The sequence below is a fragment of the Pteronotus mesoamericanus genome, unplaced genomic scaffold, assembly GCF_021234165.1.
Source record: "Pteronotus mesoamericanus isolate MK-2021 breed Mesoamerican mustached bat unplaced genomic scaffold, CSHL_Meso_final contig_84, whole genome shotgun sequence".
Classification (NCBI taxonomy): domain Eukaryota; kingdom Metazoa; phylum Chordata; class Mammalia; order Chiroptera; family Mormoopidae; genus Pteronotus; species Pteronotus mesoamericanus.
In genome coordinates, this window is record NW_026555267.1 from 713,668 (window position 1) to 736,253 (window position 22,586).

General features: G+C 48.9%; 1 protein-coding gene across 1 annotated transcript; it reads right to left on the minus strand.

Annotated features, from left to right (window-relative positions):
- Positions 1-564: 564 nt before the first annotated feature.
- Positions 565-22,303, minus strand: TTLL6 (tubulin tyrosine ligase like 6). Its single transcript, XM_054585513.1, has 14 exons — positions 22,263-22,303; positions 21,215-21,333; positions 20,954-21,084; positions 19,351-19,507; positions 18,385-18,528; positions 17,782-17,867; positions 12,829-13,054; positions 10,930-11,105; positions 9,158-9,346; positions 8,122-8,299; positions 6,942-7,223; positions 3,559-3,922; positions 2,888-3,156; positions 565-748 (listed from the first exon to the last, which is right to left on the minus strand). The coding sequence occupies exons 2-13, from the start codon at positions 21,233-21,235 to the stop codon at positions 2,888-2,890; spliced, it is 2,223 nt and encodes a 740-aa protein (XP_054441488.1). The 5' UTR covers positions 21,236-21,333; positions 22,263-22,303; the 3' UTR covers positions 565-748.
- Positions 22,304-22,586: the final 283 nt, after the last annotated feature.

Here is a 22,586-nt window from a genome sequence, read left to right on the forward strand (position 1 = left end):
TCTGACTCTGAATCAGGCTCCTTGTCCCGGCATTGAGCATGGTAATTTATTTTTTTAATGTACACATGCGAGGGGAATGCATCATTCCTGTAGGTTGATGGAAGAAACATCTGCAGGCTTGGTGCTCTCGCCTCACCTCTGTCTTTACTGGTGAGATTGAGTCAGGCTGCTAAGGACGGCAGCGGGAAGATGTTTGGGCGCTGAGGCGGCTGGGGTGGGAGGAGGTATGGTCTGTACCTGGTGATCAGAACTGCCCCAGTTCCCCTATTCGGGGCTCTGAGTTCTCCATCATGCCTAGCCCTTTCTCTGCCTTTTCTCTTTGGAGTTGAAGACCAGCTGACACAGGCCTGTTGGTGGACTGAGGACTTTGGATTCTTGGAAATTGTGAGTCCTTTTCACATTGCTCTTCTGGGGGAGTGTTCTTGATGATGGTGCCATGTGAGGGACCCATAGGAACGACGCTGGTACGAACAACTGAGGTCTGTTCTGGGACAGCACCAATAACTCCCAGAAGTCATGGTCCTACAGCATGGGAAGGTAACCAGGAGGGCACAAAAGGCAAGGATGCTGGCCTCAGTGGTGTTAATGGGAGGTAGCTATAAGACCAGCATATCTAGAAGAGGAGAAAAAACCCTCATTTGATCCTATGGGCATTGTAAACACTGTAAGGTGAGATAAATTATTTCCTGGGAATAAAAAGTAAAAGGGGGGAGGGGGAGGGGAAGAATGGCACAGATCCAGTTTGATTCTGGAAAAAAAAAAAGATATTTTTTAAAAATTCCTTTTAAAATGGTAAAATGGCCTCTAGAATATTCAAGTTAATTAACACATCATCACCATTCTTATCTAGTCGGTCAAGAGATGCTCAGCTGATACACACCCACATCACCAGAAACTTATTTTACCTACACAACCTCCATCTTCCCGCATCCCTGCAGCCCCAAGCATTAGCTATAGATCATTTAAGAGCAGCCCCCATGACTGGCCGGACATAAGTGATAGTGATTAAGAGCAGCTGCTTAGGAGTTCGCACTATCTGTGTGTCCTTGGGCAAGTTACTTAACCTCTCTAAGCTTTGACTTCCTCATTTGAAAAAAAAAAAAAAAGAATAACAACAGCAGTCCCTACATAAGAGTTTCTCTGGGGATTGAGATAATGCAAGCAATGCTTTTGGTCCCCCAGAAGCAAGTGTGTCCTGGTCCAGTCCATGCTGAGCTTATCAGCATCAGCACAGTATCATCATCATTATCATCATAATGGCAGCTACCACTTATTCAGCAAGGCGCCCCACTTTAGCAAGCTTTAATTATCCTTAAAATCCTACAATATAGTTTATCCCCTGAAACTCAACTGTTGAGCTTGACTGACCGACTTTGAAAGTGGATCCACAAGGATGATGAGATTATAGTGATTTAAGGAGAAAAATGGAGAAATTTCTCACATGGGTCAGACCCGCCCTATGCTCAGGGCAGAGCAGTAAAGAAGAAGAAACATCACACTATTTGTCCAGAGCCTATCAGTTGGAGGAGATTGTGCAAGTCATTTAATGTCCTTAAACTTTGATTCTCTTCACCTGCATCTTGAGGCTAAGGTAATAACGCCTGCCTTGCCAACCTCACAGCCTTGGCCTGAGGATTAGATGAAAGAGAATTCCTAAACTTGAAGAATAGAAAATGTTATTATTACACCTATGAAGAAAGCCCCTAATCCATAATTTGGATTCCATAATTTGGAATAAATTTGGAATACTTATGATAAATCAGGTATAAATATTTATGGCTACTCCATAAGTTTTTACAAGTACTCAAAGCTATGCCTGTGGGCTGATGTTTATTCGCTGGCCCTTCTGCAGTGCGAGGCACAAGGTGGCCAAGTCCGACTGGTCACAGTGTGCTTTAGGTGGCGGGAGTGAGGGAGATGGTTAAAACATAGACAGCCTTCTTCTACAGGCAGCCAAGCAGCACAACCCCCGGAGCTATACAGGGTATGGCAACAGTAGGTTTACCGTTGTGAGCATGCAAAACAGAGTTTCTTCTCGTACTATTATTTATTAACTATTATAGTAGTATTTTCCATACAAACCACTGTAAATCTCCTTTTGCCCCACCCTGTACACAATGCTATGTTGTAGAGTTCTCCTAAGTTTTACATGCCACCTTCCTTCAGAAGCACTAAAGTTCTGACAAAGGGCTCCTTGCTCTTTTGGGTTCTTTCATATGGTAGAGTTAAAACTTTAAAGTCTTTGTTTCCAAATCTCAGAACCCACTGGCTAGTTGTTCAGCCCCTCCAGTACACTCCATTGCAGGGCTAGTTCGGGGGGCAAGGGGCCTGTGCCCAGGCCAGATTGGCACAGTATGAAAGGTGTGGAAATCAACCCCTCGCAGTTGACATGATTCTACTTCTGGGACCAGCATTAATGATGGTCTCGATTTTATCCATAAGTGGGAGACAAGGCAAAGTGCACTTAAAGCCATGGGGACGGAGCAGTCATAGCAGAAATATATATGGAAGGGGGTCATATTTTGACTAAGGTTAGTCTTAATTACCTGTATGTCTTTTATTTATTTATTTATTTATTTATATATTTGGAGACGGGGAAGGGAGGGAGAAAGTGAGGGAGAGAAACATCAATGTGTGGTTGCTTCTTGTGCACCCCCTACTAGGGACCTGGCCCACAGCCCAGGCATGTGCCCTGACTGGGAATCAAACCGGCAACCCTTTGGTTTGCAGTCCGGCACCCAATCCACTCAGCCATACCAGCCAGGGCTACTTACCTATATGCCCTGATCAATTCATCCATTCACCTACCTACCCAATATTCCAGTAATATATACATATAGTGTGCGCTAATGTGCCAGGCACTTTAAGGAAATACGGGCAGGCCTACCTATTTCCTCTCACATCGTTTTCGGCCAGTGATCAGGCAGTGACTGTACGCTCCCCGATCCTGTATACACGGGTCCCTCATAGCACCTGTATGGCTTCTGCCAGGCCTTGGATCCAGTCGGGCTGAAGTGGCCACCACCAGGAGATCCCTCACAGAAACCTCATGGCTGTGAGAACGCTTCAAGAGGAGGAGGGAGGACACATCTAGCGGCCTCTTCTCACCAGAGCTTTGGCTGCAGAAGCAGCACTCCTGGGGTGGCGAGGAATAGCCTACAAAGGCAAAGTCATTGGCATTATCAGTTTGTGCTGCTGGACTCACAGCACCAACCCCTGGTGAAGGCCACATCCGTCTAGGGTCTCCCGGCCTAAATCTGATCCAGAATCAGAATCATCCATTGTTCCTTTTCTCCAAATAGTTCCTCTTCCCTGTTTTTTCATACTTAACACCCGCAATTGGTACAGACTTAGCTGAATGGGCCTCAACTGAACGAGGCTCCTCAGACATAGCATTCTATTCTTATCTTTCTTGTCTTCTCAATAAAACTAGAGGCTCCCTAAGGACAGGGCATGCACCCCGCTTCAGCCTGGATGCTCCCCAAAGATTAGGAATGATTCTGTTGTTTACTCCGTCCCCTAAGCTCTTGGCGCTTCCCTGTACAGGCTGGCACTCACGTGACTGGTTACTTAACACCAGCTTTGTGTCGTAGAGAGCTGGGAACGAGAACTTCTTCCTCAGTTGAACCTTGGTGAAGAGCTCTGACATCAGATGCTGCTTCTTCAGGTTTTTCTTTATTAAAGCCTTTCTTGGGTTCGGATTCCCCAAGAAGCACTGGGATTTTGTAGGCAGAGAAATTATTGATATTTTCTCCTGGAGGAGGTGCTGGGGGATCTGCTGTTTCTTGCATTTCAAGGAGGCCACCCTGCCCATCTCTGGGCTACTGCTTTCGGAGCTGGTCATCATGATGGTGCTCAGCAGAGACTCAGGGGAATCTGAGACCTGAGTGGTAAATTCCGAGGTTTCTGCTGAAGTTAAGGGCTAGGAAAGAAAACAATCCAAAATGAGATTGTGGAAAACAAAGGGCTCCTTTCTACGTCATTCTTGATTTAAACAGATTAAGAGCTGATTTCATCAGCAGGAAGAAAGATTAGGTTAGAATAATTTCCTAACCAAGAATAGGCTGAAGATGGTGGGTGGTGTCCACAGAGCTTCCTCTCGAGGTCTTTAAATATGACAGAGATTTTAAACACTAGAGAGTGGTAATCAGGGAAATAGATATTATTTCACAGTTATTAGACTGGCAAAAATTAGAAAGCTGTTGGTGGAATGCAGAGATACAGGGACTCCCATACACCGCTGATGAGCATGTAGGCAGGCATTCTGGTGAACCATCCAGAAATACTTGGTAAAATAAGATTGCAAATACCCTGTGACCAGCAACTCTGTTCCTAGGTATACATTTAAAATAAGATGTGAGATAGCTCCTTTTAAAAAATTATGTATGCCCATGTTCCCAGCAACATTATTTGCAATAGCAAAAAGCAGCCAAATGTCCACCAAAAGATGAATGGATAAATGTGATATATACATATAATAGAATACTATTCAGCCTTAAAAAAGAAGAAAATTCTGGTACATAATGCAACATGAATGAACTTTGAAAATGTTATGTTAAGTGAAATAAGCTAGAAACAGAAGTACAAATATTGTATGGTTTTACTTATGTGAGGTACGTAGAGCAGTCATCGATACAGAAAGCAAAATAGAAAGGAACAAAATAAGGCAGAAAAAAATATTTGAAGAAATATCCTCAAACTTCTCAAATTTGTTCGAAGTCATCAATTTACAAAACCAATAAGCTCAAGAATCCTAAATATGGCAAATACAAATAATGCTAACTTAAGACACATCATAACCAAATAGCTGAAATCCAGAGATAAAGAGAGCAGTCATTTAAAAATGACGCATTGCATATAGGGAACAATGTTATGAATTAAGGAAGGAAGGAAGGGAGGAAGGGAGGGAGGAAGGAAGGAATCAGAAAACATTTTTACAGTGCTGCAAAACAAATGTCCAACCAAAATTCTAGCTTCAACAAAAATATCCTTCAAAGTAAAAGCTAAATAAAGGCATTTGCTGATAAATAAAACCAGAAAATTCATCACCAGAAGATAAGGGTACATTACAATAAATACTAAAGGGAATTTTTCAGGCTAAAGAAAAATGACATCAGACAATAAATAAATCCAAAGCAAGCAGAAGAAAAGTATTAATAAAGAGTAGAAATCAATGAAATCCAAAATAAGAAAATAGAAAAAAGCCCACAATGAAACCAAAACCCAGTTCTTTGAAAAAAGTCAATACATTGATAAATTCCTAGCAACACTTACCAAAAAACAAAAAAAGTGAAAGAATAAATGAATTACCAGTATCAAGCATGAGAGTCTCACTACAGATTCTGTAGACATTAAAAGAATAATAGGAGATTACTATAAACAATTCTTATATATATATCCAACAACAGATAAAATGAACCAATACCTCAAAAATAAAAAGGCATTCAAAATAAAATGCATAACTGTTTTAAAATATTGAACTTGTAGTTTAAGATATCCCAAGAAAGAAATCTTCAGACCCAAACAGTCTCACTGGAGAACTCTAACCAAATATTTAAATAAAAATAATGAGCCCTGGCTGGTGTGGCTCAGTGGGTTGAGCGCCGGCCTGCAAACCGAAGGGTTGCAGGGTTCGATTCCCAGTCAGGGCACATGCCCGGGCTGGAGACCAGGTCCCCAGCTGGGGGTATGTGCGAGGCAACCACACATTGATGTTTCTCTCCCACTCTTTCTCTCTCCCTTCCCCTCTCTAAAAATAAATAAATAAAATATTTTTTTTAAAGAAAGAAATTAGAAAAATATTGCATTAAGCTATACTGCACTCGGACCAAGTGAAGGCCCAAATATACTGAAAATTTTCCAGTAGTTTTAGTAGAGTCATCACATAGTCCTTGATGGGCCTAACTCAGATGAACACTGAAGAACCTGTGCTTAAACTGTCAGGACCACATCCATGTGGCAACTTAGTTTCTGCAAAAGTAGAAAGTCAAATGTCACATTAAATTAATATTTTGGTGTGAATTTTATTGGCCTTGTTCATTTTGCTTTGGTTTTGGAGTTACATAGGAGTTACAAGTATAAAGATTTTGTATCTGGTTTTATACCTGTATATATTTATAAAAACAATTTAAGTCTACACTGGGGACCTGAGTTTTCTGTCCTTTAAAAGGCATCCATACATTAATGGTGTTTGAGAAACACTGTTTAGGCGGTGTACTGGGTTTAAGAGTGCCCCCCTCCCCAAATTCATGCATACCCACAACCTCAGAATGTGACCCTAGTTGGCAAAAGGGTATTTGCTTGTATAAGAGGTTAAAACAGGGTCATACTGGATTAGGGTGAGCCCTAAATCTAATGACTGGTATCCTTATAAGAAGGTCATGTGACGATATACAGAGGAGAAACAAGGGGGAAAAGTCCATGTGACGACAGAGGCAGAGATAGGACTTGTGCTGCCACAAGCCAAGGAATGCAAGGACGGCCGGCAACCGCTAGTGACGAGCACCAAGCAAGGACGGATCCTTCCTGGAGAGCCTTCCAGATGGAGCATGGCCCTGCTGGCACCTTGTTTTCAGACTTATAGCCCCCATAACTTAAGAGAATAAATTTGTGTTTTAAGCCTCCACAGTTATAGTAATTTGTTTTCGCAGTGCTAGGATCCAATTGGTGGCAGCCAAATCACTGCAGCATACAATTTACTCTGCCTAAAAAGAGGGAATACATAGGACAGCCTTTCTAAAAGCCCAGAAAGTGTAGCTGCTCCCAGCAGCTATGCCATTCTACAACTTGGGCTCCACAAGGGGGCAAATCAAGGCCCAGGAAGGTGAAGTGTCCTACTCAAAGGGTCGTAGGACATCAGGGGCAGAGAACAGACAAGAAAACAAGACTCCCATCTCTACCTCTTGAGCTCGGCCTTCTGGGTCGTCGACCACTCCACTCACCGGAGTGCCAGTGAATACGTTCACTGCAGAGGCAGACTTGGCTTCCTTGATTCTGGAGCTGGGTTTACTGAGCTCCAGCCCAGAGCTGCTGCGAAATCTTGAATTCCTGATGTCAGGCACAGAGGAAGAATGTCGTGCAGACCTAGGCTTGAGAGGAACAGGGCCATCCTCCTTCTTGGTGGCCCCCTGGTCAAGGCTGCTGTCTGTCTCATTTCTCCTCGCATCTCTGACATTCAAGAGCATGTCAGGCGTGCAGGACAGTAATGCCAATGGCTGGAGGGACTGGAAAGGAAGAAACCAAACACACACTCCTGGGAACCCAGCTCTGTCTAATTCCAGATTCATCTGCACCCGAGTGAAGATGCAAAGGAGATGCGGAGGAGAAGGAAAGCAATCGGTATCAAAGTCTCCTGGACAGCTCATGGATGGTTTCACGGGGTCTTTGAACCTCTTAAAACTATAACTTTGTATACTTTATGGCAAGAGATTCCAAAGCTTTTATCAGATACTCAGAGAGTCTATGACCCCAACAAAGTTATGGGAAAAACAAAAACAAAACAAAACACGAAACTCTAATCCTGTCCCTTCCGGTGAGTCTTTGAGAGGACGGGGATGGATTAAAAAGTCAGCTGAATCTCTCCACTGAGCCAGAAGAGAAAGCTAGGCAGAGAAAGGGGAATCCAGAGACTCAGATCACAGGAAACTGGCCCACAGCCAGGGGATGGTCCACAGTTTGAGCAGAGGACAGGCTGAGAGGACCCAGCTGTGGTTAGTCACCCATGTAATGTTCTGAAGGTGCTGCCTCCCAGAAGCTCTTTCCTGTGGCCCCTGGGAAGGGAGCGTTACGTTACCACCCAAACTGGAGTTGGGGACAATGAGTACACGTAATGCTGGAGCCCACTCTCTACGTAGGGATTGTGCTCAGCCTCCCAGCTCCTACTGGAGGAGTCAAGAAGGACAGACCAGTGAGCGTCCACTCTGCCCGGATGGAGGGACTCTCTGAAGGACGCTGGGCTCCTCGTGACTTCTAGGCTCCCCTCTGGTGGCCCAGCCCACCGTGTCGCCCATTCCGTCAGTGTGTCTGGGCTCTGAGCAGCGGTCTCCTCGGCCACCCCCCACGGACTGGCCCCAGCCGGGGAAGGGTGCTGGGCACAGGGGCTCCCCTCCCATCCGGGTTTACTTGTTTGGAGGCGTGGGTGGCAGGGGCCTTGTATGTCTGCCGTTGCGTCTGTTGCCAGCTTTTCCAGCCCTTGCCTCTTGCTTGTTCGCCTGCCAATTCCCCCTGCATCTCTACCTTCTTCTCTTTCGCTTGGAAGGATTTTTTCTCCTGTTTTAGTCTCAGCTCCTGGATCAGCTGCCTGCCCATTGAGGAAAAGTGAGTGTCACATAGGTTAGGGATGGGCTTCAAATGAGGGCATTCTCCTGGAGGGGCGGACAAGACCGGGCAAAGCGCAGAGACCTCCACATCTCCTCCCCCAGTAGGTCCGGCCTGCACAAATGATTGACGGTCATAGACCAGGAGGTGAAGGAGAGTCATCTGTCCAGCCACACCATCCCCAATCTGGGGAACAATATCCAAGAAGAGATGTGAAAGAATGGGACTCCACTCCACTCCGTCACACCTCTCTCTCTCCCCACCTCCCAGCAGGCCAGATCCCATACATGGCAGGTGCTGGGCAGAGGGTCTGGGTAGGAGGCCAAAGTCAGGGGCTCCCACATTGAACCACTTCATATTCTGGGCTTCTCTGGCCAATGATGTAGTGGAAATAATGTAGTCACATGAGTCAGGAGACAAGGGCTCAGTCCCTCTTCTGTCATTATCTCTCTATGACATCTTCTCTGCTCTGCCCTCTCCTTCTGTAAAACGAGGTGGTGGGTGGGCACTGGACTGGTGGGATGAGTCCCTTCCAACACTTAGATTAGACACCTGCATGAACCAGGAGGCAGCTCTGAGGGGCTGGGCATCCTGGAGTAGGGTGGGGGTACCTGTCTCAGGGGTGAGTTTCTAGAAACAGCCACGTTATCTACTTAACAACACCCCACAACAGGGAATCTTACAATTCCTGGGCCTTGTGAGACTAAAGCAAATGTTTTCCCGGCAACTTCAAGGTTGGGAAGTGAAGTTCACAGACCCTCCTCGCAGTCCCAAGCCAGTCGCCCAGCAGGTTAGGCACAACCCCCTCAACACCCTGCCCCGCTCGCGGGTGCCTTCCTACCGGGCGTACAGCTCTCGGGCCCTGGAGGCCACAGTATTCTGGAAGAGGGAGTTGTTGTCCTGGAAAAACTTCTCATACTTCTCCGAATTCGGACTGGGATAAATCAGGCGGAACCCTCCGCGGTTTTCATTTTCATACTTCTCAGTTTTCTCTAGACGCAAGGCCTGAAAACCCTTGACTTCCTCGATCCTGTTGGCAATCAGAACACAGGGATGCACTGGGACATGGCCCAGTGCTTAGAAGGGACACGGCCGTGCTAGACATTGTCAAGGGCCAGGCGGGGGAGGCCCTGCACACAGCAGTGGTCAGTTGGTCTCTCCTAAATGTTTCCCTAAGAGGGTTCCAGCCCTCCTGGGAGAGCCAACGTCATAATGCACTAAGAGCTGCTTGGAACAGTCTTTCCGACCGTTCATCCAGTTCTCTCCTGTTACAAGGAAAACCCATTTCCCTCTTGGCTTAGTTCTGACAAAGCAGACTGTCACCCCCTGCCCAGTCACAGCCCCCACCACCCTGTCTTTCTCTGGAGAACGACAGCTTGTGTTTTGCTAAATTTGAGGGCTTCTTGGGTGAGCTGGGTGAGCTTTTATGAGCTGTGATGAGCTCATTCTTCCTCACAGCCTCCTGGGAAGGTGGAGGTCAGGGAGGGAGGGAAGATAAGCCCCTTTTACAGCGAGAAAACCAAGTGCCCCTGAGCTATCCAGGACCCAGTCACGAGGAGGAGGAGGATTCAGGGGAGGGCCTGGCTGCTCCGTAACTGAGGCTGCTTCCCCCTCGAGGAACTTAGAGAAAGCTGGCGCCATGGACAGCATCCTGGAATCTCAGGCCACACACCCCGTGGGCTCTGGGTCCAGACCTGCACTTACCAGCGAGGTGACCTCATACCAGTCAGTTCCCCTTCCAGAGTTTTTGTCTCCTTAGCGCCACAAACAGGAGCGTACAACACCCCACCTGCCTACGCCCCTCCTAACGGGGAATACAGTACACGTGAAAGCTCTCTGAGGAACACAGTGCCATCCAAACACACATGCTATTGTCCCGGTTCCAATTCAATCTCAAGGGGCCACACAGGAGGAGGGCAGGGGCCACAGTGGGGTCTCAGAATCAACACAGGCATCTCCTCGCCCAGGCTCAGTTTTCTGACCCCACAGTCACTCAGCAGAAGAAGGCCTCTGTCAGGCAAGTGCTTCTGAGCAGCGAGCAGGGACACATTAGCTCCTGCTAACACAGTAGCATGAGGTAGGGCAGACAAATCTTTCTTTTTGTAAAAATAAAGGAACAGTTTTACTTTTCATATTGGTAATCCCTGAATCTTCATAGGATATTAATATGCTTATATACATTATACATAGTTGTATCTGTAATGTAAGTCTCCTAAAAAAGGAATATTCACAGTGAAACCATTCAAACTGCCACATTTGTAGTTTCTACAAATACAAACTAATTTTCCAAGTAGGATAATCATTTGTAAGAGCTGACGACCCTCCCCACCAGCTCCAGGCAAAGCTCTTAAGAGTCTGAAACACAAATTATAGTGCCAGGCATTATGATAAGCCTTTTACACACATTATCTCATTTAATTCCCCCCAATGACTTTATGTATCATTAGCTCCATTTCACAGAAAGAACATCAATGCTCAGAGCAGTGACATAAAGGCCACATAAACAGTAGGCTGTTGAATCATAACTTGGACCAGGATAGGCCAGCCTTATTGCGGGGGGGCGGGGGGACTCATTAAAAAATAGGGTCCCGAAGGGGAGGGGCGCTACTGTGCCTGGTCTCGCGAGAACGACACTGCTGCAGGAACCGCCCCCGCTGTCTCTCCTCCTCCAAGACCTTCTTTTTGTCACAGCTTCCCAGGTTGATCAGGACCAAGGTGTCGTACAGCAGACTGTCCTTCACCTCTTTATCCAAGCAGGAGTCAGTGGAGAAGCTCGGAGAGTGGTTGACCTGTGAGGGCAAGATGACAGCTGGGAGCTGGGCTGTCCAGGGCGAAGGCAGAGAGTGAGGCCCAAATGCCACCTCCGGGGAGCTCCCTAAGCCCCCCTTGGGGCCCCGGCTACCAAGACGAGTGGAAGAGAGGGTCTGGACGGAAGCCACAGTGAGGAAAGGAGGAAGTGGAAGCCCCTCTAGTTTCACTAGCTTTTATTTCAGTCCTTTCGTGGTGAGAAACATCCGGGAGGGCCCCATCTTTTGTTCCCCCTCTACCGTGTGTGTGGTGTGCTCACACACGCACTGTGCATCCATACAGCAGGCGGGAGGGTCGGTCCAGAGGGCCAGGTGGAAGGTGGGGAGTAGAAAGGAAGGATGCATTCAGGGTCCTGACCAGGGTTGCGGGGAAGACAGGTGGGAGAAAGGAGAGGCCTCTTTCCTGCTCACAGAAAAGTCTGTATTGTTCAGAGGTGCTATGTGACATTTGAAGGTTTCTAGCAGTTTCTGCGCAGACTCGCTCCTGGTAGCTATTTCTGCTCTTTGGGTATGAGCTCCAAACAGCCATTTTCTCCTTCCCACTCACACCTGGGAACAAGGACTGGGAAGGGAGAAAGGCAAGGCCCCAGGAATCCGACCGATAATTCTGGGTTCTCTGCTCTGAAGGCTGACTAGCATCTCTGTGCTAGGGGCACTAGCTAGCATCTTTGACTTGTACCACACCCACCCCCGCCCAATCTGGAAAAGGGACAGCCACTAGAAGCTTCCCTTCCTCTTCCTCCTGCCACCCTGTGGGTCTAGGGGCAGCAGGAAACTCATTGAGTGGCTCCCTATCAATTCCTGTGACCATACATACCAGGCCATTCTCTGTTAGTGCCCGGAACTGAGTGATCCAGTCCCCTGAGAGCCAGGCCTGATGGCTCCCATCTGATCTTCAACATCACCAACCCAGCTTTTGAAAAAAATTTTTTTTTATTATTTAAAATTATTTTTTCAGCCCTGGCTGGTGTGGCTCAGTGGATTGAGCACTGGCCTGCAAACCAAAATGTCATGGGTTCGATTCCCAGTCAGGGTGCATGCCTGGATCGCAGACTAATGTTTCTCTCCCTCTCTTTCTCCCTCCCTTCCCGTCTCTCTAAAAATAAATAAATTAAATCTTTTAAAAAATAAAAATTCTTAGAAAAAAAATTTTTTTTATCCTCCCCCAAAGACATGTTTTAGAGAGAGGGGATGGGAGAGAGGGAGAAAAACATCCACAAGGACAGAAACATCAATTGGCTGTCTCCCACACACGCCCCGACTGGGGATTGAACCCACAACCTAGGCATGTGCCCTGATCTGGATCCAACCCGCGACCTTTCAGTCCATGCCCCAACCAGCTGAAATGCACCAGCCCGGGTCATCAACCCAGCTTTGATGAAGAACACCCACTTCCTGGGAGACGGCTCCGTTACAAAGGTAGAGCTGTCTTTAGAATCACTCTGCGCCTGGGATCAGCGCTTCCAAGTCTGGGTGAACCTCAAAAGGGCACGAGAGAGTCTCCAATTCCCGGCCGTCTACCCCCCTCTGGTGGCCACTTCTCAGCCTAGGGACAAGCCCCAGGCAGCAAGCACGGTGGCAGGAACTGGCGCGATTAAGTTGATTAAACACATCTAGCTGAGCTGGGAGGGCGGAGAGGTGACCCTGAAGCCAGCCGACCCCAAGAACACGGGCCAGATTTCACTCCTCGCCCCAACCTCCCTACCTCCAGCAGCCAGGGCTTGAGTTTGCGGTCCAACAATATATCGAAGCCCAGGATTTCAAAGCAGGCGCTGTTGAGTGTGTGGTTGGGGAAGCAGGTGTGGTAGTTGTGCTTGATGATGGGGTAGGCCGAGATGATTGTCTTGATGATGACATCCTCGATATCTCTCCATATCTGCTCCACATTGTAGCCTTGGCTCGCCATGTACTTGTTGAAGGTGGAGAGCTTCCTGGAGGGGAACCACAGGCTGTGAGGCAGGGCAGCCTGCCTCTGGGCATCCAAGGCCATGGCGTGCTGGGAACCACAAACTCCTGGGGAAAGTAAGGGGCCAGAGCCAATAGGGATGCGCACCCAGGAGCCAGGGTGTCACCAGCTCTGTGTCAGCTCAGAAGGGGCCCGCGGGAACCACAGGGCCACACTCCTTAGGACTCCACAGCCCTGGAGTAGGTGCAGGTATAACGATATGTAAACCCTGCTGGGCACTTTCACTGTGACCCAGAACACGCCTGAAGGCTTGGGCAGAGACTGAATGGATGACTAAAAGAATTAAAAACCAATACCCTGCATCATGCTTCTGCTTTGGTGGCAATGTCTCAGACTTTGGTGTTCATCAGAAGTATTTAGGGAGCCTTTTAAGAGCACAACTACCTGATTCCTCTCAGTCACGTGAGGGGACTCTGTGGACACTAAAGTCATAGAAATTTTGTTTTAGGATTGCCCACATGGAAAAAGCAGCCCCAGGGCATTTCCACAGAGTTGCCAACTGCTCCGAGCAAACCAGATGGTCCTGATTTTAGAACTGCAGGTCCCACATCCCAGGAAACCCCTGACTCGCAGGCCAGCCAAGGTGCCTGGTCACCCTACCACAGGGATCTGAGGATGCCTGCTCTGTGTGGAGACATTCATGAGGAAACATCCGAGGGGTTGCCCCCGCCAGCTCCACGCTCGGTAGTTCAGAGAGAGGGCGAATCCAACAGGACCGAGAGGCAATGATCGGGTCAGACAACCGTCCCTTCACATGCACACTCATGGGCACAGAGAATCAAAGTGGGAAGTGGAAAAATGGGAGGAAGAGATGCAGGAGAATGAAGATCAAAGAGAATGACAGGAGACATGGCTCCGCCAGACGGTTCAAAGAGCTCAACTGGGCCCCAGGCAATGGAGTCAAAAAGGAGGACGCAGGGTTGGCCAGCCAATGCGTGTTTTGCTGTGCACGCAAAGCTCACGTACCGAGGGAATCCCAAGAAACTGCCACCTCTGTCATGGGAGCCTAAGGACAATTTGGGAAGTCAACATACATGAAACAGCCAAGGACGCCTCTGAAGACAGATAAGCAACAACTACTCAATCCAGAGGCCCACATCCTCTACCTGCCATTGTCAGCGAACGTTGTTACAAATAAACACATTTTCCATATAGCTTGAAGCCAGTCCTTTCAAGTGCAAAAAATGTGTTCAATTTGCCAAACCGGGAAATAAATTTTCCCAAAATAGATTTTATACTTCCTTGCCTTCTTATAACAGATGTTACAAATTATAACATGACCTCTTCTGGATGACTCAGGCACATCACAGTGAATATGTATGGTGTAATTTCATAATGCCCAATGGTTAGTCAATTCAATTCAACACACCAGCCACGGGCCAGGCAGCCTGAAAGACGAAGACGGCCTGGTCTCCGCCACAGAGGCCTGCCGGCTTTCCAGTTTTTCTGTCTTCTCCTTCACCATTCCTACTGAGTTTGCAGCCTGGCTGGGGATTAGCTGGGGGTGCAGTTGGCTTCAAGCTGGAGAAGAAAGAACTGGGAGGGGGTCAATATAAAAAGTAGATTGTCTCAAAAGATGGGGAAGAGAAAGAAGAAGGTGAAAGGAAAAGAGAGGAAGGGAAGGGAGGACTCTGCCCGGCAACATGGCAAGTACCCGAAGGCCAGGGCACCGTTCTCACCTTCAAGGAGCTCAGGTACAACAGGGGACACAAGGCAAACATGTGTACCAAGCAAAGGGCAGTTATAGGCTCCAGCTGATGTTGGCCATAAGGGCGGTTGCAGTTCAAAGTTGGAAAGGTCACTGTGGGTGGTTTCACTCAGATTTCATAGGTTTGTCCTTCGAGATGGAACCCAATCCTCTCACCTGATAAGTGAGGAAACAGATGCCCATAGAGACGGTGGGTTTCACCCGCTCTACAGCGGTTATGTGGCTGGACCAGCACCCAGAACCCATCAGAGAAGGCAACATGGAAGTTTAGTGAAGCAGAAGGGCCTTCAAAAATGTTGTGCCATGTTTTCAGTTGAAGGGAAACACAGGCAGAGAGGTGGGAGTGAGCGAGGCCTGCATACCAAATGCGAGCTAGAGAGCGTCCTGGCGGGACACTGCGGGTCCCATGGCACAGGCCGTGTGCCCAGGGGTTAAGGTGCGGCCTCAGAAGTTTTCATTCCAGCTCTGCCACTTCCTAGAGGTACCACCTTGGGTAAGTCGCTTAACCTTTTTACACCTGTGTCCTCATATGTAAAATCTGAATGATAATAATACAGTGTTTTTGTGCGGATTGACTGGATGGAGTTATACAAATTTCTTAGAGCAGTGCCTGGCATACAGCAAGTGCTCAAAAAATAAAATGTTGACTATCAGTGTAATAGTCATAATAGTGGAAAGTGGGGTCTGGTTAAATTATAGTAGACTTAGCAAAGGAGTTTCAACTTGAGGTTCTAGGCATCTGGGAGCCACACTGGTTACTGAGAGTGAAGTAATGAGTATACGGAATGTTTAATAATAACAGAATCCACTTGCATGGGGGTTATTGTTTTTTAAAACCCGTTCATACACATCGTCTCAATCGGTCCTTACGGCATGCCTGTGAGGCTGACCAGCTAGAATTCTTATTTTATTACGTCATTTTACAGGTGAGGAAATGAGGGTATAGAGAGGGTAGGCAGAGGCGCCTAGAGCCAAGAAGGGCGAGGAGGTCAATGCAGGCCTTCGGCCAAAGGCCGAAGTGAGGTCTGGGCCTGGTGGAAAGAAAGGGACAAAGGGACATTTGAAGGAGAAATGCTTGTGATTCAATAACTCGCTGGAAGAAGAGCCATCCAAGATGACACCAAACTCTAATGCTGCAGATTCAAAAGTGGAGATGGGGAAGCCGGGCAGGGAATGCTGAGGTGGGAGCAAGGAGAGAGCACACACCCATGCCGGGAAGAGCTGCCCTGGAGGCAACCGGGAGGCAGCCGGGTGCAGCTGAGGAGAGCCAAGTCTGGAGCTCAGGGGACAGAGGCCGAGCCACTGAGGACAGGGCGGGGGCCGGGGAGTAGGCAACCGCTCCAGCGGAGGGTGGATGGAGATCAGAGGGATGAGGCCAGACCCGGGTGAGAGAGAGAGGGGAGGCAGGGAAGAGGCAAGGAGGGCAGGAAGGCAGGGCAGCAGAACAGCACCGCCCGCCTCCCCTCAGCCCTGGCACTCCGTGAGGTTCCAGTCCCGGCCTGGGGGCCCCACGCTTGTTGTCGCAGCGTCAGTTCTCATAAGAGGAGGGAAATGAGGACCCTCCAATTATATGCCCTTAGACTAAGAAATAAAAAGAACATGAACTACAGTTATTACCCATGTTGCTATCAAAGGTCACTTGAGTTTCACAGTGTCCCTATGAGGTAGGCAGGGCAAAGAATACCAGGAATGGAGTCTTATCACCCTCATTTTAAAGACCAAAACACGGAGGATCAGAGAAATGAAGGGACTTGCCCAAGGTGACTCAGCCGGCAAGAGTCGGAGCGGGAGTGGCAACCGGGCCGCACGGAGCCGGAGGCGGCGAGTGCGGCTGGGGGTGGGGCTCAGGCACTGGGGCCTCCTGAAAGGGGGAGATGGCCCCCACCAGGCCTGACGCGTCCCCTTCAAACAGGCTTAATCTGGTGATTTTCCATTTGCTTTTTGGAACTCTGCCACCGACAGCATTGCAGAATCTCCCTGCGCACCGCGCCCCTCTGATGCTCTGAGGTCAAACACGTTGCCTGTTGATCAGTCCTTTAAATCTGGCGCAGGGTGAGCAGCATGTGCCTTGGAGGCCGGTAGGCCTACGTCCTTACCCCGCTGTCCCACTTAGAACTGTGTGGCCTTGGGCAACTTACTTAAGCTCTCAGAGACTTGGTTTCCTCGTCTGTAAAATAGAGGTGGCACCTAACCCATAGTCCCACCTACAAAGGGTAGATTACAGTGCCTCTGCCAGAGTGTTGTAAAAATTTAATGAAAAAAAAAATGCACACAAAGCACCCAGCTCAGGCCCCAACACACCGGAGGCCTCCATAAATACTTCCTCTTACTTTCCCTTTTGTCTCGTCAGTCACATTCTTCAGTCCCCCTTTTTCGTTAAAACTCCAATGAGACAGGACTAGACGACAGCATGCATATAAAAACTGCTTGGGAAGACACTCATGCATTCCTCTCATTTTTCCCCCTCCTTCTGGAGAATCTTAAAGCCAGCAGGTCACATGGCATGTCACACCAGGCATGGTGACCCCGCATTTGAGAATCTCTGTTGGAGCAACACCCCAAGGAACCACAAGCTTAAGCACAACTGCCTGGCACCCCCCTTTTCTGTGGCGGACCAGTAATCAGTAAATATCTGTTGGTTTGGAAATGTCCAAAGGGCCACCTGTAACAAGGGTGTGTTTCGGGGTGTGTGTGTGTGTGTGTACGCGCGCGCGCGCGTGTGTACTTTGCTGGGGAAACGGTTCATGTTTATCGCTCCCCCTCCCGTCCTCCTCGGGTTTATGACGTGGCCTTCTTTTAATGATTAACAGCCAGGGGGCAGAGACTAAGGAGTCTGTTGTGGGTTTAGAGGCAAAGGAATACTTTCTGAGGGCATGTGACCCAAGGTGGACACACTGAGGGGGATGACAGGGCTTGGGTAGGACCCCAGGGAGCGGCTCTGAGACTGGCAGGGAAAGCAAAGAGAAGCGAGGCCGCTTGCTTACCTCTTGCTGCCAGAGTAAGCGTCTTGAATGAAATTGGAGCTGTGCTTATTGATGGAATAATTAGTCAGGTGCATGCAGATATCATCCTGGGGGAAGAGACACAAGTCTGAGGGGTCAGAGGAAGGGCAGGGCTCCCGCTCCCTGCTTGTGCCCCCCTGGCCCCTGAGGCTTAAAGAGATGGAGAGGAAAGGGGAAGTCGTAGGGCTTACTTAAACTGGCAACATGGAGGAAGTAAGAGGGGTATCCTGCAGTATGAGAAATTCCAGTTCCTGCAGAGATTGGGTGGTGCCCTGCCTGAGGGACACTCCAGGGGCGTAGAACTGGGGCACTGGCTTTGCAGCCGGGCAGACCTGGCTTCGAGTCCCAGCCTGATCTCTTCCCAGTTCTGTGACCTTGGACCAGTCCTTCCGCTCCATGGGTTTCCATTTCCTCTCTGTAAGAGGGAGGTGATAATCCCTATTTCTGAGGGCTCCTGGGAGGGCTAAAGGGAAGAATGTATGTAACCTGGCACGTGGTAAGTGTTCAGCAAATGATAGCCACATCCACAGTGTTTGAGAACGTGGTTTTAACTAGGATTTTTGTATCATTCTTCCCTGAACTCACGAGGTTGTCTGTGCAAGGGTGAGAGTAGGAGGTGGTGGCGAAGCGGGCCAGTCCTTCGTTATATGTAAAAATCCTGAGAGGGTCACAGGATGTCATCAGCACATAAATTCGCAGGTCGAACTTGAACCCATCGATGACAAAGGGCTGGGGGGTGGGGGGAGAGCAGAAATTACACAAGCACTGGAGGAGGAATTCAGACTGGAAGATCACTAGCCCCCCATCCAGTTCTCGGTGGTGGCAGCTCCGACACTGCCTCTTGTGACAGAGCGCAGACTTGGCCCAGGCTGGGGACAGGGAGAAGGGGGTTTGGGCTCTGTGATCCGCCACATGACCTTGTGGAAGTCACTAAACCACACTGTGCCTCAGTTTCCTATTCTGCCAAATGGCATGAGTAACCACTTCCAAGAGGACTCCCAACAACTAAACGAAATAACATTAAAAAGTCCTGTGACGAAGACCAGGTCACCATGCAGGGCTCTGCTGCCATTGCAGTTCTGTAAGAGTTCTCCCTGCGGTGTGGGCCTGCGGTGCGGGCCGTGCGTCCCCCTCCACGCGCACTTCGAGGGCTCCCCCTGCTGCAGTGGGCCACAGAGGAGGTGACCTCTGATCTCCAGCCACGGAGTAACGAGGGCTACCCTTACCCCTCCAGGACTACTCTCCTGCCCTCAGTGAGCTGGGGCCTCCACAGACCAAAGGCGCTCTCCCAGCTGTCATCTGTTACAGGCAAGGGACCGGCCTGGTAGGGCCAGACCAATGCACAGGGGGGCAAGGCTGAGGACCACTCTGGCCCAGGCACAATTCACACCCCTGGTCAGAAGGCTTGGTCTAACGAAGTCCAAGGCAGAAGACAGGGCCCCGCTTCCCCCCAACCTCTGCCCTCCGTGCCCTCATTTCACATTCGCTCCAGTGGAGCTACAGCCTGAGGCTGCTGTGGGAACAAAATAAATAATCACAATGAAGAAGTACCTTTGAAATATAGAGCTGACAGATCATGTCCTCCTCTGGTTTGATTTCCTTCACCGTCCGGGTGATGAATATACCTCGCCCTTGGCAGCCCGAATCCGGCTTACAAATGTATGTCTTATTTTTTCTTGACCTGCTGTAGTTCTGCAAATCTCCCCAGCTACCAGAACAGGGAGGGAACGAGAGACACTTTTCGATGTGGAGCATTAAAAAGGAGTGCTAGCTCTTTATTTAAAAAACAGAACAACAACAACAAAAACACTAATGTGACAAAAGCCTTGGACTTGATAGATAGGTGCCCAGAGGTCTGGTAATAGGAGAGACCACACAGTGGAGAGAAGATGGGCTTTGCAGGGAATTCAGGCCTGGAGCAAACCCAGGCAGCACCACTTACCAGTGTAGCCCTTTGCAAGGACTTGGCCTCCATAAGCCTCAATTCCATCATCTACGCAATGAGGATAACGACACCTATCTTGTACATGACACAGTCCAGGCAGGGTGTTAATACATACTGCGCACCCCATAGCATTAGCCGCGACCAAGGAGTTCGATTTTTCTGGGCTCTCAGAGCGGAGATTTGGAGTTCTGAATCTGGCTCAAGCCCAGTGACGTGACCCCAGATCAACGAGGCTCTTGCCCTGCTCTGGGCTCACCTTTTCTCTTAATATCTCCACTCCAGCCAGAGTGCAAGGGAACAAACGCTATTGTTGAACATCCTTTGAAGAAAGTATATTCAGAAGAAAGAAACTTATTGAACTCTAAGTTTCAGTCTTGCTCTATTTCTTGATTTGCATTTTAACTCAAAGGGGCCTTGTGACCACTGGAGAAGTCACGTAACTGCAATGGTCCTCAGGGGCTCTGAGATCTGGAGGTGCCTGTTGGCCTGATAGCAAACACATTTCCTTCTATGTTGCTGCTAAGGCCTGAAAGTTGTTCCAGACAAGCGAGGAATGTCTGGGACTCCGGGGGCTCTTGGTTCAGGAAAGCACTGGGCAAAGAGGGAGAGGGGGACTTGTCCGGGGCCTTTTCTGTGTGAGTACAATTCTGATGGCGACCCTCAGTGTCCCCTCGACCTCACCTCAAAAACCAGATTGTACCCAGCCCGCTGTCATGTCAGCTCACGTTTCTCCTGTTTCTTGGTGGTATGGTCCAGAGTATTTTTATGTATCAGGAACAGAGGTCCAGTTTCAAGATGGATAAAGTGAGACCAGAGATGTGGAAACACTGACCGCCACCCATGGCACCACCATGGGACAGAGATCAGGCATTCTTCCCTGCTCCTAACCTGGGCATTAACCATCACCTCTCTCCCTGCAGAAGTGCTCGTGGTCCTTACACAGTCAGAAACTGCACAGTTAAAAGGCTGAAACACGTTCAAAATCAACAGCTTTCAAGGTCAGAATACAATTTTCATCCCAACAGCAGGCTCAGGCTCCAAGGCACTCAAATCCTAAATGTTGTCTAATTTTAAAGGCAGAGCCCGGTGTTTTCTCAACCTTGGCCACATCCCGTATCCCTTCTTGTCCTGAACAGGAGAGAGAGGGGAGATCCTATGGGAAATGGAATCGGGGTGGGGAGAGCAGAAGGAAGCACAAGCGGCACTCACTCAGCAGGAAGACACCAGGTCCGAGGGAAAAAGTGGAAATCTTTAGGGAACAACTTTAACATGCGGCTCATATTCCTGGCCAGCAAGTCCTTGCGACAGATTTCACTCATCCCTGGGAAGTGATTGATTTTCTGCAAAGGAAGTCGGAATTCATGAACAACGGGGGACATGGGAGTACCCACAAGACCCCCCTGGGGGACCGGAGGGACCCCGCGGCGTAGATGCCACACTTATGCTTAGAATCAGCTCTGACCCAGCTACCTGGTAGCTTTTCATTTCCATCACCCGCTCCAGCGACACCGAGAAGTCAGTCCAGTACAGAGTCCAGTCATCGTTTTCCCCTCCCTCTCGCAGGCCGTACTGCTGGGCAGCCCTACGCACTGCCAGGGGTTGGAGAAAGAAAGGCCTGTTAGCCTAGGAAGTGCGGGAGGAGCGCCGAAGTGGGCCACCTCGGCTCCTTGGGACTGAGAGCCACTTTGCCCTGCCTGGCCACATCATTGCTGAGAGAAACACCAAGAGTCAAAAGCTATTAAAGAATTCAGCCTGTGCCCCGCAGTCCCCACAGAAGGTTATCCGGGATGAATGTTTTACCTGCCCTGGCCTTCCCGTGCCAGGAAGTAGGCCTCTGTCTTTCCCCCAAACACGAAGCCCTGAATGTTCAGGGAACATACACCTAAATCCTTAACATCAGCCAGGGCCAAGCTTAGTTAGTAAGGTAAACTGGTAGGAGAAAAAATTATACAATGTATTTCAAAGCCACATACATGCCATCACATCCTTTCTCCCCCCGCCTGCCCCCCCGCCATCCCTGTTAGTATGGATAACCGACTCCAACACAAACTCCAATGCCTTCAAGGGCCTGGGAAGGACGCAGTGCCTGCAGTGGCGGGGAGGACCACGGCCAGCCTAAAGCGTCCACATTGACAATTAAAATAATGACAACTCTCTGCTCTGTGCTACAAAGTCAATCCATAGTTCATCTTCAGCTCATGGGCTGCCAGTTTGGAACTTGTGCTCTAACAAAGAGCCACTGATTGCAGTACCGGCTGCCTTCTCTGCAGTCAGGTCCCCTAACAACCATGTACAAGAACTAGAGATAGTTCAAGTACACGTCACTGTGGGCAAAACCCTATCTTCTCGGAATGAGCTTCCCAGCTTCCTCAAATAGTTCAGTGCGCTGAGAGCAGTAAAGAACAGGATTTGGAGACCCCCCTTTTCACCCTCAAGAACACATAAGAGTGACCCTTCCCAGCCCTTTGGGGGAATCCAGTGGGTTCCCATCGCAGATTCCTCGACTGCACATGCTCACCGCTCTCATATCGGCAGTTGGATAGATTGATCACCAATCATCTGGAAAAGAGAAAAAGAAAAGCAGCAAGACAGAGACAGACACGCTTGCCAGGACAGGAGACCACACACAGGAACATCCCATTCCGGGTGGGGCTGCAGGAGACCTAACCCTTCACCCACAATTTTTTTTTAAATAAAAGACAGTCTAAACACAAACAGAATGAAAATTAGTGCAAAGCGTGGTTTTAGATTACACAAACCATTATTTCGTTTGATAGAAGAGATCATCAAAAGTTCATGTGAACTGAAAGTAGTGTGGCTTTGACAGTCTCATCAGACACAG

Coding starts and splice junctions, on each gene's coding strand:
- TTLL6 (XM_054585513.1), bottom strand. CDS start 21,235: ATGGAAATGAAAAGCTACCAG. Junction 18,529..19,350: donor GTCAGCTCTATATTTCAAAG/GTACTTCTTCAT, acceptor CCCACCCCCCAG/CCCTTTGTCATCGATGGGTT. Junction 13,055..17,781: donor GCTTACTCTGGCAGCAAGAG/GTAAGCAAGCGG, acceptor GTTCCCCTCCAG/GAAGCTCTCCACCTTCAACA.